The 13,086-nt window shown below is 46.1% G+C and overlaps 4 protein-coding genes across 5 annotated transcripts; 2 read left to right on the forward strand and 2 right to left on the reverse strand.

The window, feature by feature from the left end:
- Window positions 1-217: 217 nt before the first annotated feature.
- BDBG_03454 (BYS1 domain-containing protein) lies at window positions 218-3,159 on the reverse strand. The gene is made up of 2 exons (XM_002626244.2): window positions 1,183-3,159; window positions 218-1,052 (listed from the first exon to the last, which is right to left on the reverse strand). Exons 1-2 carry the CDS (start codon window positions 1,660-1,662, stop codon window positions 1,020-1,022), a joined length of 513 nt encoding a protein of 170 aa, XP_002626290.1. The 5' UTR covers window positions 1,663-3,159; the 3' UTR covers window positions 218-1,019.
- Window positions 3,160-4,561: 1,402 nt separating this feature from the next.
- BDBG_03456 lies at window positions 4,562-7,535 on the forward strand. 2 transcript variants are annotated; one of them, XM_031721258.1, is made up of 3 exons: window positions 4,562-4,815; window positions 4,969-5,781; window positions 5,983-7,535. In XM_031721258.1, the coding sequence occupies exons 2-3, from the start codon at window positions 5,124-5,126 to the stop codon at window positions 7,320-7,322; spliced, it is 1,998 nt and encodes a 665-aa protein (XP_031577750.1). In that variant the 5' UTR covers window positions 4,562-4,815; window positions 4,969-5,123; the 3' UTR covers window positions 7,323-7,535. The 2 variants fall into 2 exon arrangements, with proteins under 2 accessions (XP_031577750.1, XP_002626292.1); XM_002626246.2 differs by having other exon boundaries at window positions 4,562-5,781; window positions 5,983-7,534.
- Window positions 7,536-7,622: 87 nt separating this feature from the next.
- BDBG_03457 (uncharacterized protein) lies at window positions 7,623-9,346 on the forward strand. The gene is made up of 3 exons (XM_002626247.2): window positions 7,623-7,838; window positions 7,961-8,359; window positions 8,531-9,346. The coding sequence occupies exons 1-3, from the start codon at window positions 7,826-7,828 to the stop codon at window positions 8,833-8,835; spliced, it is 717 nt and encodes a 238-aa protein (XP_002626293.1). The 5' UTR covers window positions 7,623-7,825; the 3' UTR covers window positions 8,836-9,346.
- BDBG_03458 (essential cytoplasmic protein Ctr86) lies at window positions 8,369-12,602 on the reverse strand. Its single transcript, XM_031721259.1, has 3 exons — window positions 12,181-12,602; window positions 11,290-12,038; window positions 8,369-11,232 (listed from the first exon to the last, which is right to left on the reverse strand). The coding sequence occupies exons 1-3, from the start codon at window positions 12,390-12,392 to the stop codon at window positions 9,428-9,430; spliced, it is 2,766 nt and encodes a 921-aa protein (XP_031577751.1). The 5' UTR covers window positions 12,393-12,602; the 3' UTR covers window positions 8,369-9,427.
- Window positions 12,603-13,086: the final 484 nt, after the last annotated feature.

The raw sequence follows: 13,086 nt of genomic DNA on the forward strand, positions 1-13,086 counted from the left end.
CTAGTTACCTAGGTGTACCTAGCTTCCCGCTGACAGATTTGCATAGTAGCGCGGGGCCAAATACGACGATTAAATAAAGGTTGAGGACCCTCCAAAGGACAAATGTATAGAAATCCGCGGGATTATTCACCCAGCACGCGGGCTACATTTCTTCCTCAGCAGCAGACGGGAGCCGGCGGCCTGAAGAAATAGATTAATGCTATTTCTATCGATACATGCAGCTCAACCTTAATCTCATCCTGTTCCGTGGCTCCCTATCTTCTAACGTTTAGGAACTGAGCCATACGGTAGATAGATTGTCGACGCTCCAGAAAATATCCGGAAACCCATCCGCGGGTATACAAGACACCACTATATATTCGTCCCAGGGAAATTGTGCTCAACGGCCTACGTGCAGGCAGACTCATGGACTGGGGCCGTACTCTACTCCCTCCACCCCACCAAGGCCGTACATGTACACTACAAAGATCTATCTACAGTCACACGGATTTCTAGTAAGTTCCCCCCTTCTCACAAATCTAGCACAGCTGGGATGCTCCTACCCTCTCCCTGTGTTTTACCCTGGTTCCTTTTCTCTGATATATTCAAAGAGTGGTATATATATATCAACATCCCACACGGAGTTGATTAGTCACTATAGATAAAACAAAAACAAATCAACCCCAAGAATAAATGAATATAAAAATTTTAAAATCAATCTTTTCAATTCATCAGAGGACCGAGTAGATATTACGTTCCATCGTACGACTGTAAGACATGTTGCATGCCATAGGTACGTACACATACGAGGAGCGAAGGGAACCGGGGGGGAGGGCTTAAAAATAGGGGGAAACAAGGAGTAAATTGGCTTTGGTTCTCATTGGCACATCATATAAATTAATGGGCGTCAAGGCATGGCGTTCAAACATTAGTTCACAAAAATAGTATCTCGTACCAATAGTATGGTCATTCTCTCTCTCTCTCCCTATACCTCGTGTGGAAAACTAACTGCGTGGAGAGAGGTTGGCTGGTGAGTATCTCTAATCGAGAAAGGCTTCTTCTTCTTCTCCTTTCTTTTCTTTTCTGTCAGCTAGATCTCAGGGCATAGAGTTCTGGGGTTCCGGCGAAGACAAATCATCACATGATGAAATTCCGGTGCCCATCAAACCAGGGGGAAACGGAAGAAAAAAGGAAAAAACATACCTTCTTAAAAGGATATGCGCACAATGTCAGCGTAAGATCCGACTTCGACTGGCAGTTTCTCACCTGGCTTGGTCCAGGCGGGATGCCATCTGGCCAAAAGAGCACTGGGCAGCTGGGGTCTGAGGGTGCGAGTTTCAGAGGATAGCCGGCGAATGGGTCACCAAAAACATCCGACAAATCGTACCAGATCACGGGTAGGACGAGGTTATAGGCGAAGATGGTTTGTGGTGCACCGTGCAGCAAGCCACCTGGCTCGAGGGTGAGCTTGATAGCGATACCGCCACTTCGGGGGTCGTGGCGAAATAGCTCACTGTAGGTACCGCCATAAGCCTTGAGGTGCTGTTCTGGTCCAATTTCGCTGCCGACAGAGTTGAGGTAGACGTCGAAGGGGCAGTAGTTGACCACGATGGCTTTGCCCACTGCTTGAACAGTAGGGGCGAGTGCGGCGAGGGCACCAACGAATGTAGATGAGAGACGCATTGTCTTTCAAAGAGTGATAATTATGGGGTGGTGTCTTGCAAGACGAGGAATGCTAGGTATTCAAATCTGAGGATAGGGGATAAAACTCATGAGGGGAAATGGAGCGGAGGAGGGCTGGAGTGGGACTTTATACACTTTCCAGCCAATGCATGAGCAATCTTGTATCATGACCAATATGGACCCAGGTTTTATTGGCGACTAGTAGCTCAGTGATACAACATGATTCCACGGGAACTGGATTGAAGAGAATGCGCTTCCCAGTAGGAGCGTTCTACACAGTAACATGAGCCACCACCGCCGCGCCCCCCATAGGGCTGGCAATTGTTGGGATATGCTTCTCTCTCGGCATGTCATGGAACTTTTGTGCTCCTCCTCGTTTTATTGGCAACTGCTGGGATTGAATTCCGTACCCAAAAACTCTCAATAGCCCCAAAATTCGGTTAAATAGGAAGCAGGCTTGTCACCCGATATTGACGTGGGCTGGCATGGGGTTGAATCAACAAGAAGAGTAAAGAATCAACCAAGGTCAATATCTGAGCAGCTAGGTCACGAATTGAAATATCCAAGCGGCGACTTTCGTTCGTATGCACAGCAATGTCTCAGACAAGCTGAAGAGCAAGCATCGGCATCGGTGGGCTTCGGTAGTGCCATTTTCCCATTGTCAAATAATTTGGTGCTTCCATCTTGGAACCATGTCACGCCTCCACAGGAACATGTATGTAGCATGGAAGCTCGTAAAAAGCTAAGTTACAGGCACGGGGAACTCAAAGAGTGAGCTTCCGCAACCAGTGGAACTAATTGGCCGATCCCATCGTGTACCACGCTGGCGCCCACCGGGTGCTTCCATCCTTCGGTTTAAGCTGTGCTGTCCATTTTTGGGCTCCAGTAACCCCAACCTCCTTTAATTTCTCTCAGCCCTGTCAGATCAAAAGCGATGGGGGAAAGAGTCCGGGGCCAATTGAGCGGGTTGCAGTCAGATTCGAGACTCCAACACTGTCAAAATACATTGAAATAAACAAGCTTTGACATCAAGCTTGCACGTATATCCCAGAGAAGCAACTCTTTGGTACGATATGGGCCATGTCTTTCTGCGGCTGGTGACAGGCCGTTGGGCTGAAGATTGGATTTGTCTTAGAATGTCACATCTAATCGCTGTCAAGTCACCAATGCTGAAGAATGTCTCAAAATACGAGGCCAATGGCCCGTCGTTGAAAAAGGTATGTATGCCGGGGAGAAAGAAAAAGGAGCTGTAGAAGCAATGCGAACATCCCCAGCATGCAGAATGGTGTTGCAGATCAGTATGAGATCAGAGGCGTTTTTTGTCTGTGGTTGCCAGTGCTTTGGGCGGGCACTACTACAAGGCCATCGCCATCACGCCGCCATAGCTTATGCATGGTTGGCAGAGAGTCAGTGTGTATAACAGAGTAGAATCAATTCGAATTGATCCTGAATCGGATTTTTTAAACTTCAATATCTTCATCAATAGTTATTGAAGATATTATTATATAATATAGATAAAAATATTAGAAATTTAATGAAACTTTTTAATGAATTTTTTCTCAAAATTTAATAATTAAGATTTTTGACTTCTAAATTGAATTTCACAGTTCCCAGAGTAGTGTGAGGTAAGTTGTAACTATGTAACTATATTATTAGAAAGCCTAGAGCTTCAACACTCTCTGTTGAACTAGCTATCATACATGATACAGCTGTTTTATATTTTTCTATTCTTCACAAATCATTTAAACCTGTGATAATAATTAATTACAAAAAGCAGTATCTAATTTTCTCATTAGCACTAGATCTGATACATGATATTACTGTAAATCAAATTCTCAGTAATTGAATGGTTGATATAGACTATAGTCACCAGGTAGTGTCTTTAGACTCTTAGCATGAGAAACCAAGGTGCATGAGGTTTGAAAAATCCAATGAGGTCAAGATTGAAATCAGAGCTGAATTATCTCAGATTCTTATATTAAATTTAATCTCACATTCTGAGCTGATATTATGTATTTATAAGTTTCAAATTATCACTCTTTATATTTTCTATATTTCTTATTATTTTAATATGATTTTAACATCTGTATTTACTTCTATATAATTAAATCATAGTCTGTATTTCATATTTATACAAAACTCAGTATAAGCTCTGCTTGTATATAAATAAAATAAAGAATCAGAAGAAGAAGAAGAAGAAGAATAATCTCTCTCTTTATTATAGAAAAACCAACTTTTTCGTGCAAAAAATGCTGTAACATTGACATCATGTGACCTCATCAAATCTATCTATTTAAATACTCAGTTCTGCTCTCCGGCCTGTACAGCTCAGATCAATCTTCAAATCTTTATTCTTTTTTTCATTCTGCTCTTTTCATACATTCTCTACAGTATTTATATTTCTTATACTCTTTTCAATATTCATTTTTGATCTTTGTGGTCATGACATGCACCACTGTTCATTTCAAATTATGAGCTAAAAAATATTATCTCTCTCTTTCTCTCTCTTTATTATAGAAAAACCAACTTTTCTGTGTAAAATGCATGATGTCATGTGCACCCCTTTGAATTCATGGGATTGAACGGCCTGCTCTGCGGCCTGTATGGCTCTGATTAATCTGATGACGGTGGTAGGGGTGGTAGGGGTGGTAAGGGGGGTAGGGGTAAGGGGTGGAAGTGGTAGGGTAGGGGGGGCTGCGCAAGCAGCAAAGCGAGCGTAGGCAAGCGTTTGATGCTTGTAATAATAATAATAATAATAACTGTAAATTAGTATTTAAATTTATCAAACTTATAGTATTTATATCTATTTATTATCTTTATTATCTTTTATATTAACTATTAATTATATTTATCCAAGAAGAGAGGCTGAGCATGCCAAGAAATGTATGGGGGGGCGAGTCTGGAAGTAAACTAACTAGTTAACCTAACTTACCTACCACCCCCGCGAAGTTAGCGGCTTACTTTAGTTATCATCGCAGCCTCGATTCCATCCAGACTGCTCGACATTGGCAACCACAGGGCGTCGAGGGGCAGTCATCATCCATGGATGCTAGTATATCCATTTGTCAAGATGGTGCAGATGACGCCTTCGCATTAAAGTCTCCCGAGAAAGGTAGATCAGCCTTTTGTGGGGGAAGTCTAACGGACAGAGGGGTAAGTTGGAGGTTATATCCGATATATCTAAAGTCATGGCATTTCTTTATTGTCGATGCTTTCCTTCCAACCGTCGCTGTCGCAAGCTTTCGTAAGCGGAATCCGATCTAGTTAGTTAACTTTAACTAATTATAAATCCGTTTATAAATCCAGCTTGAGAACGAGGTGGTGGTAGTATCTCATGGTGTCTATCCAGTATCGTCCTCCATGTACCCATACTATACAACAAGGCCATCAAAGTCAAATATATTTGCATGCCACAACAATTGCGGCGGTTGTCTCTAACTGGTGCTTCTCAGCACTGACTGATGGAAAACATATTCATCATCTTGACACGTGTTATCGCCCTTGCCCTGGTGAACTCTTCGAAGGCGCTCGGATACACATTCAATTCAAATATTTCTATACTAGCACAGCTCTCTCCAGCATATTCGAAATCTCCGATTGATCCCATGTCTTTCGTCATCGCAGGGAGCGTGCCATGGCACGAGGGCGAAAAGAAAATGCACAAATTGATGCATAGCCCGGAAAAATATAACCCCACTACTCCCTATCTCAGTCCTGGCGCGGCATATCTCATTCAGAAATCGCCGCTAATCGCTCTAGGCATCACGGACACTCAGGGACGCCCATGGACGACTATATGGGGTGGAGAAACTGGCTTCGCCGGACCAGTAGCGGAGTCTATAATCGGGATCAGGAATTTTGTCGATAAGACATATGACCCTGTCGTGGAAACGCTATATGGTGGTAAGAGCAATGGTGAGGTTGTTAAGGAGGAGGGAAAGGGCCGGTTGATGTCTGGGCTATCTCTAGATATGGAGACTAGGAAAAGGGTGAAGTTGATGGGGAGAATGGTTGCAGGAAATCTAGCAGGCTTGGAGGCTACGGATCCCGATAAGCAGGGAAACGAACCTCTACATGCTGGCCAAGCCCAGCTTGTTGTTAAAATTGAGCAGAGTATCGGTGAGTCCCTTCTGTTCCGCTATTCCTATTCCCCTAGAGCAGAAACAACCCTTTTCGAATATAGGTTGCAACTCTATCTCAGCGGAGAACAGTATAGGGCATGGGTGTTATTTTTTGACGGTTTCCTAGCTATCTTCGCTGCAGCCTCGTTTCGTAACGGCCACGCAAAATGCACATTGATTATCTAACTAGAATTGACAGGAAATTGCCCGAAATATATCAACCGAAAGCAAATCACCCCAGTTGTGCCAAACCCAAAGTTGATATCTGACTCACCACAGCTTCCCCCTGAGGCTATCGAACTTCTCAGCCAGGCCGACACCCTCTTCATATCATCATCCTATGAAGAATCTATGGGTACCAACATTCGCGGGGGCGCACCAGGGTTCGTCCGTGTAGTCTCTAATGGTATTAACGGAGCTGTAATAGCCTACCCGGAATACTCCGGAAATCGCCTCTACCAAACATTAGGCAACTTACAAATGACTCCACTTGCAGGATATGTGTTCCCTGGCTTTGAAAACGGCAACGTTCTCTACCTCACCGGGAAAACAGAAATTCTGGTTAGGAAGGCTGCAGCGGCTCTCCTTCCTAGGTCCAATCTAGCCGTCAAAGTCATAGTAACAAGCGCGAGATATGTTGAAAATGGCCTTGCATTTCGAGGACAGCCGGGTCAGCCGTCTCCATATAACCCGCCGGTACGGTACCTAACCACTGAAAAGGTGGCGCCATCCATTCAGGTGCCAGACGAGAATTCTACGACGGCGACGGTCATCAAAAAAGATATCATAACGCCTTCCATTGGTCGATTCCGATTCAAAGTCTCCGATCCCTCACAGGTGGGGAAATGGACTCCCGGGCAGTACGCAACGCTTTCGTTCGCTGGTGAACTTGATATGGGATATAGCCATATGAAAGATGACGACCCCACGAGCATCAACGACGATTATATCCGCACCTTCACCGTATCATCATATCCAGGGAGGGGTATTTCTGACGACGAGTTTGAAATTACAGTGAGGAAACACGGCGCCACCACAAGGCACTTGTTCCAGTCAAACGAGCGGAGTGGAGTTGAAGTGCTACTTAAGGGGTACGCCGGCGATTTCAGGTTCAAAGCCAATACCGAGGGTGAAAACGCGTCTCTTCCTTATATTGCTGGTGGGATAGGGATTACTCCTCTCATCGCGCAACTTCCAGGAATAGATATACACCGACTACGACTTTTCTGGTCTGTTTCCGTTCAAGATCTAGGCCTCGTGCTGGCCACATTCAAACTGTTCCCTGAACTTCCCAAATCTACCGTTCTCTTCATCACCGGCTCGCAGTCAACGGAGAGACCCCTAACAGAGGACGAGAAAACTAATTTAACAGCTATAAACGATTCTGGGGTACAGTTCCATTACCGGCGAATGGAGGCAGGTGATCTGGATGTTCCAGGGGCGGAGGAGTGGTATCTTTGTGCGGGCACGAGTTTGAAGGCTTCAGTGCTGAACTGGCTTGTGGGGAAGAAAATTGTTTATGAAGATTTCGGCTACTGAGTTTTTGATATGCCCACACTTGCACTGTTTGATATTTTATTAATTTGCCCACATCGTTAGTTGCCCTTGATCTGGCACATGATGATATTGATCATAATGAGACCTAGAATATATTACATGTATATGCGTAACATCATCAACTTCAAGGATTATATTATATATATATATATACTTAGACATTTTTGAGTAAATTAATCATTGTTGCTCGTGGAAGAAACCCTTACAAGCCACAATCCATCCAGGGGTTACCGGCGGGATGACGCGCCACGCCTTCTGCCTTCAAGCCGAACATGGCTTTTATTTATATCCACTACTAGTTACTACAGTTCCAACCGCCTACAAGAAGCTCCCAGAGCTCACAGCACCACGAATTAAACAGAACCAAAATTCCCAAGCAGTTCACTTACTCAAACGGAATCGTGTATTAAATCTCCAATTCCCTCATCCTATTTCCCTCTTCTCTTGATTATCCAGCGTGGACGACATCATTAATTGTTCCCGCCATGTCGTACGAAGGTATGAACATTAATCCTCTCCGCCACTTACGTGCAAAACTACTCCAAGCAATGGAGATATCCATTCTATCCCATTCGTTCTTCCTCCAAAAAGCGAGATCAAAGAACTGACCCACCCCACAGTCGAACATTCCACCACCCCCTCCAGCGCCAACAGCAATGATATCCGCAACCCCCGCGCCACACCCCGCCGACCCGACCTCTCCTCCTTCTTTGCAACCCTACAAGAAATCACACCGAACCCCAGCGAGATCCGCACGCGGCCATATGCTGTACCCGTGCCAGGCGACATCAGCGCCGCGTACAGATCGCTCGCGGAGGCGCTGAATGTCATGCGCCATCAAACGGGGGATGACGGGTTCCCGGTCCATGACGGGCGTGATGAGGGGCTGCGGGATGTCGCGGAAGACGGAGATGCGACGGGGGGAGAGGGGCTGTTGTCGAGCATGATTGGGCTTTTGTTGCGGGAGGCGGAGGCGCCGCCGAGGGAGGTGGAGGGGGTGGGGGAGGCGTTTTGCGATGGTATGTTGTTTAATTTTTGTTGATTATTATTTTACATATGTTATTCACGATCTAACGGTACAACTACAACTACAACTTGACGTTTTGCCATGGTGCCAATTGCGCTATTTTGCAGCACTTCCACTGCTCTATTACCATCTTAGCTTTGCTAACCCACATCATACACACCAGCCCTCGAGCGCGTCCCGACCTCCAGCCTGAAACCCACGCAGGCCTGTCCAATCTGTAGCAACCCTTTCCTCGACGATCCATATCCGCTCGTCGTCCGTCTCCCCTGCCACACCTCCCACCTCTTCGATCTCGAATGCGTACGGCCTTGGCTCCGATTACGCGGGACGTGTCCGCTTGACCGGGCTGATTTTGGCAAGAAGGAGCGCGAGCGCGAGCGCGAGAGGATCGAGCGATTGATGAAGAGGGGAAGCGGGAATAGGGCTGGTGATGATGAAGAGGAGGAATGGGATGGGATGTATGGATGAGCATTGGTGTGCCGGGTTGCTCTCTCTCGTGGAGATGACAAGGGGCAGTAGACGTGTTTCCCCGCTCCTCTCTCTCCCTTGTCTGATATCTTTCATGGCGAAGGGATGGAAGAATGGAGAGTGGCTACTATTTACCATTTGCTTCGTCTTGGATTTGAATGTCAATTTGGGAATGAATGCATGCATGGAGTTAATGTTTTCCTCTTGATGGAGTCGGATTTGACCTTTTTTTTCAGTGTATCGTGCCTAGTGATCATTCAGCTTTCCTTCCTCTATTCAACATTTATTCATGCTAACCACATGCGTTGTATGGAGCGCGTGTGGTAAATTATATTCTCTTACACGCATCTAAATTTTGGAAGAGGAAGATCATCTCTGGATATATCCGGACTACCCGCTAAGAAGAAAAGAAATAAAATGCTCCGCCCATCCAGAGCCACCCATAAAATGCGCCAGAAACCATGCCCCACGAAAAATAATCCAATATAAACTCCTCCATTTTCCAGTCAAAGTATTCATTCCATCGTAATCAGAAGCAGATCCAATCCTTCCCACAAAGGTCCTTTGTCAAAGCGGTAGCTCAAACGGCATTTTATGTATTCGAAGACGACACGTCAGCATCCGCAGTTGCCTGCGCATCCTTCTTCGTCCGAATCGCCAGCTTCCCTTCATTGATCACGGCCTCATATCCCCCTTTCTCTAAAACTCCACCCTCATCACTAACAACCTCCCGCGCTTCCAGCTCCTCAATCACCCGTTGATTTTCCCGATTACCCTCAAGCAAAAACTTGAGACACAGCACCGCATGTTCCTTGATGTACGGGTTATGCGCATCGAAATTAGTGCAGGCCAGAATAGTCTCCAAACCCCCGTACTTGCGGATCTGGTTCTGGACTTCCGGACATTGCCATACGAGCGAGGAGAGGACGAGAACTACCAGTTTCTTCAAATTACGCCACTCGAAGTCGGACGGATCGTCGTTGCCTAGGGGCGGGGAATGGGCTCTAGATCCCGCACTGACAGTTGTGGCATCGGTCGGTTCCTGATCGTTCGTGTCGTATGGTCGCTCAACCGCAACAGGAACGTTGCTTGCACCTTGCGTTGCTGATGTATCTTTTGGTGGTTGGGCTGCAACACGTGAAGCTGCAGTGCCGGCGGAGTTGAGGGAGTTCAATGAACCTTTAGGGATACTCGCCTCCAACTCTTTAAGAAGGGTGGTCAAGTCGTACACAATCTCCCACTGGACGAGAAGGTTTTTCCACCCAGTGTTCTCTGTAAGGACAGCGAAGAATTCCAGAAACTGGTATACACCTTCATACACACGTTCCATGTCCCAGAGGTTGAGTGGGAAGTCCTCAGGGCGTGCATGTCCCGCACGGATTTGACCCTGTAGGTAAATTAGAGCGCAGGTTTCTGGGATAATGTTACCGCGGAAAATTGTAAAAATGTAGCGAACGGTCAGCACATCGACCTTGGTGACTGGGACAGAACTTCTGCCAGTCGGTGTCTCTGTCGTCGAGGTAATATTGGGAGGTGAATACTTGCCCCGGAAGATGTGCGTGAGGATTTTAATTACTACAGCTTGGGCGGGCGAGATAATGTCCTTCGCTTGACCGAAATCCGAATAAGCATGGGACATTAGGCCATTCTTAAGCACGGCGTCCATGATTTGTACCATCATCTTGAAGTAAAATTCCTCGTCTGGAAGGTCCCAGGCAGCAATGAAAATCAATAGTTCGCGGAGAAGGTTTCGGCCTGTCTCCTGAGCAAGAAGAATATGGCACCGGACAGCCTGCATATTTTTATTTCCCGATCTTTCTCCGCCCTTTAGGCCGAAACTGTCAACAATGCCGGCTTGGATAATCATGGGCAGAGCCTCGATTTCCGCAGGGCCTAGAACGAGAGGAATATCTGTGAGTAAGCCACGTTGCTGGTCCCCAGGCCGACCTCTATAATCGTCATCATCATCCTCGTCGTCTTCCTCCTCATCGACGCTGCCGTCGACACCAGCCTCTAGGCTACGCGAGTCGTCATCTGGTGGCATACCATTACCATCCACCGACTCGTAATGTAGCCCCGCGTTGGCCATGATCGGCGAGGACTCTTGCAGCCTAGCCATTAGCTCATCCTTCGCTTCCTGTAATGTCTCTGCTGCTGACTGCGGGGATCGTGACATCGTGGTGTCTTGGGCGGTAACTGGGGCGTCGACCGCCGCTATGGCACCGTATTCATCTAAATCCGGCAAGTCGGTCCAACACGTTCGTGGATAACCCGTCGTGGCACTCCGATCGATGCTAATAATCGCTTTCTTCCGAGTTGGTTCTTCTTCGCCGAGGGCGAGGGCGCTCCCATCTTCACGTAATCGGTCTTTCAAATCTGCCCAGCCTTCCATTTTGGCTGGTATAATCGCAGTAAGCGCAGCACGGATTTCTGTAGCTCGTTCTGGATCCTTACCCATCTCCTGGATTTCCTTCAGATTCCGTCCCAGTAGCTTCTCCATATGATCCTTCACGTTGGCTAGCAGCATCATAGCCGCTTCTTCCTTCGACGACGCCGGTTCTCGAGGGAAAGTAGAAATCGTTTCCAGCAACATATCCTCCGCGTTTTGGTCGTAGATCGTTCGCAAGGGTGGACTGACAATTCGTTCTCCCGCTCGAACAACTGGCGCTACTCCCTGTGGAGGTGAGTTGCCAGTATCCAGCGGTTCCATGGGTGTTATTATACTTGACTCGCCATTCTGATGATAACCGAAGAGATCTAGCCACAACACAAGTTTCCGATGCTCGTTATGCATGATAAAATTATGGAGGAACTGGAGGCAAGTGATTAGCAACCGTTTGTAGAGACTGACAACTTTTTGCCATCTTTCTTCATTTCTGGCGTTGCTCTCGCCATCGTAACCCCTAGCAGTAACCCTGACACATGTGTCAATAAGTAACAAGATTCTTTGATCAAAACCCTTCTCAGCAGCGAGATTTTGAGCTTTCTTTGTCGTGGCAAGTAGATTGCGTGCAATCGTACAGAGATCGTTCAGCCGTTCAATATCCTTTACCAGAGAAAAGTAGTTATATGCTATGAGGTTGGAGGAGGACTCTTCGCAGTTTCCGGGAGCTGCCAAAGATTGTGATTCGAGAACGGGGATAGCTTTGCTCAACACGTCGGTGAGGCCTTGCCATATCGCCGGTGAAAAGCCCAGATTCTGTCTATGGGAAAGTTAGCAACTCCGATGCTGCTGCTTTTCTTACAAAGCAAATTTAAAAATAGAGACGAAACCCCCGCGTCGTCAGCCATTGTCCAACCTTGGAGAGGCGGCAATTGAGGGGCATGTGGGACAGGGCCTCGTACCTGACTTCGCTTTCCTGATGGCTCTTATACAGAATCTGCTTCCCAGAAAGCAGCAGATGTTCTAACCGTTTATCATCAATCATACCCCGAGTCTCATAGTGAGTCAATGTGCCCGCAAGGACGACCTTTAACAGTAGCTCAGCAGGGGTACACTTTGGCCCGCCATGGGCTGTAGGTCGCTCCGCAGTCTCGGGACTTTGGGGTGTTGACATTTTAGGAGGTCTGCAGGAGGAGCTATATACTCAAAGGTACAGTAAGGATCCTAGCTGCAAACTACCCAAGGTATATCAAAACCAGATGAAGGGAAAAGGAGACTAAAAGGCAATCGAGCGTTGTTTGACGTGTACTAATAAATTATTACCAAATGGGGACTGCATTTTGTGGTCTTGGCAGGTGAGGAACTAAGTTCTTCCGTTTGCCGTCTTAATCTGTGAAGATTTCATCTGAATATCATCTGCAGTGATTACATATTCTAGGAAATTAATCTGATAAGCACTGAAGTTGCACTTTACAAGCTTAACATACAGTTCTGCCTTATCTAAGGCCTTTAACATACTTTACATATACTCAGTGTGTTCTTTCTTCTTCATAGAGTACATCATCACATCATTCAGATATATTATTATGAAGATATTCAAATATATATAAAGTGTTTTATTAATGAAAGACTGAAATACTGCAGAGATATTAGTCAAATTAAAAGACATCACTAGATATTCAAATAATCTCAGTACAGTTCTAAAGACAGTCTTTCATTCATTCTCAGACTGTATTTAAAGCTGTATTATTATTATTATTCTTCAATTATAGATAGACTGATCATGTGACCGTGTCTGAGACCAGAACCAGATTTTTTGATAGTCTCATTACCAATTTGACTAATCTCATTACACAGTTTTAACATTA

The sequence above is a fragment of the Blastomyces gilchristii genome, assembly GCF_000003855.2.
Source record: "Blastomyces gilchristii SLH14081 genomic scaffold supercont1.5, whole genome shotgun sequence".
NCBI classification, from domain to species: Eukaryota; Fungi; Ascomycota; class Eurotiomycetes; order Onygenales; family Ajellomycetaceae; genus Blastomyces; species Blastomyces gilchristii.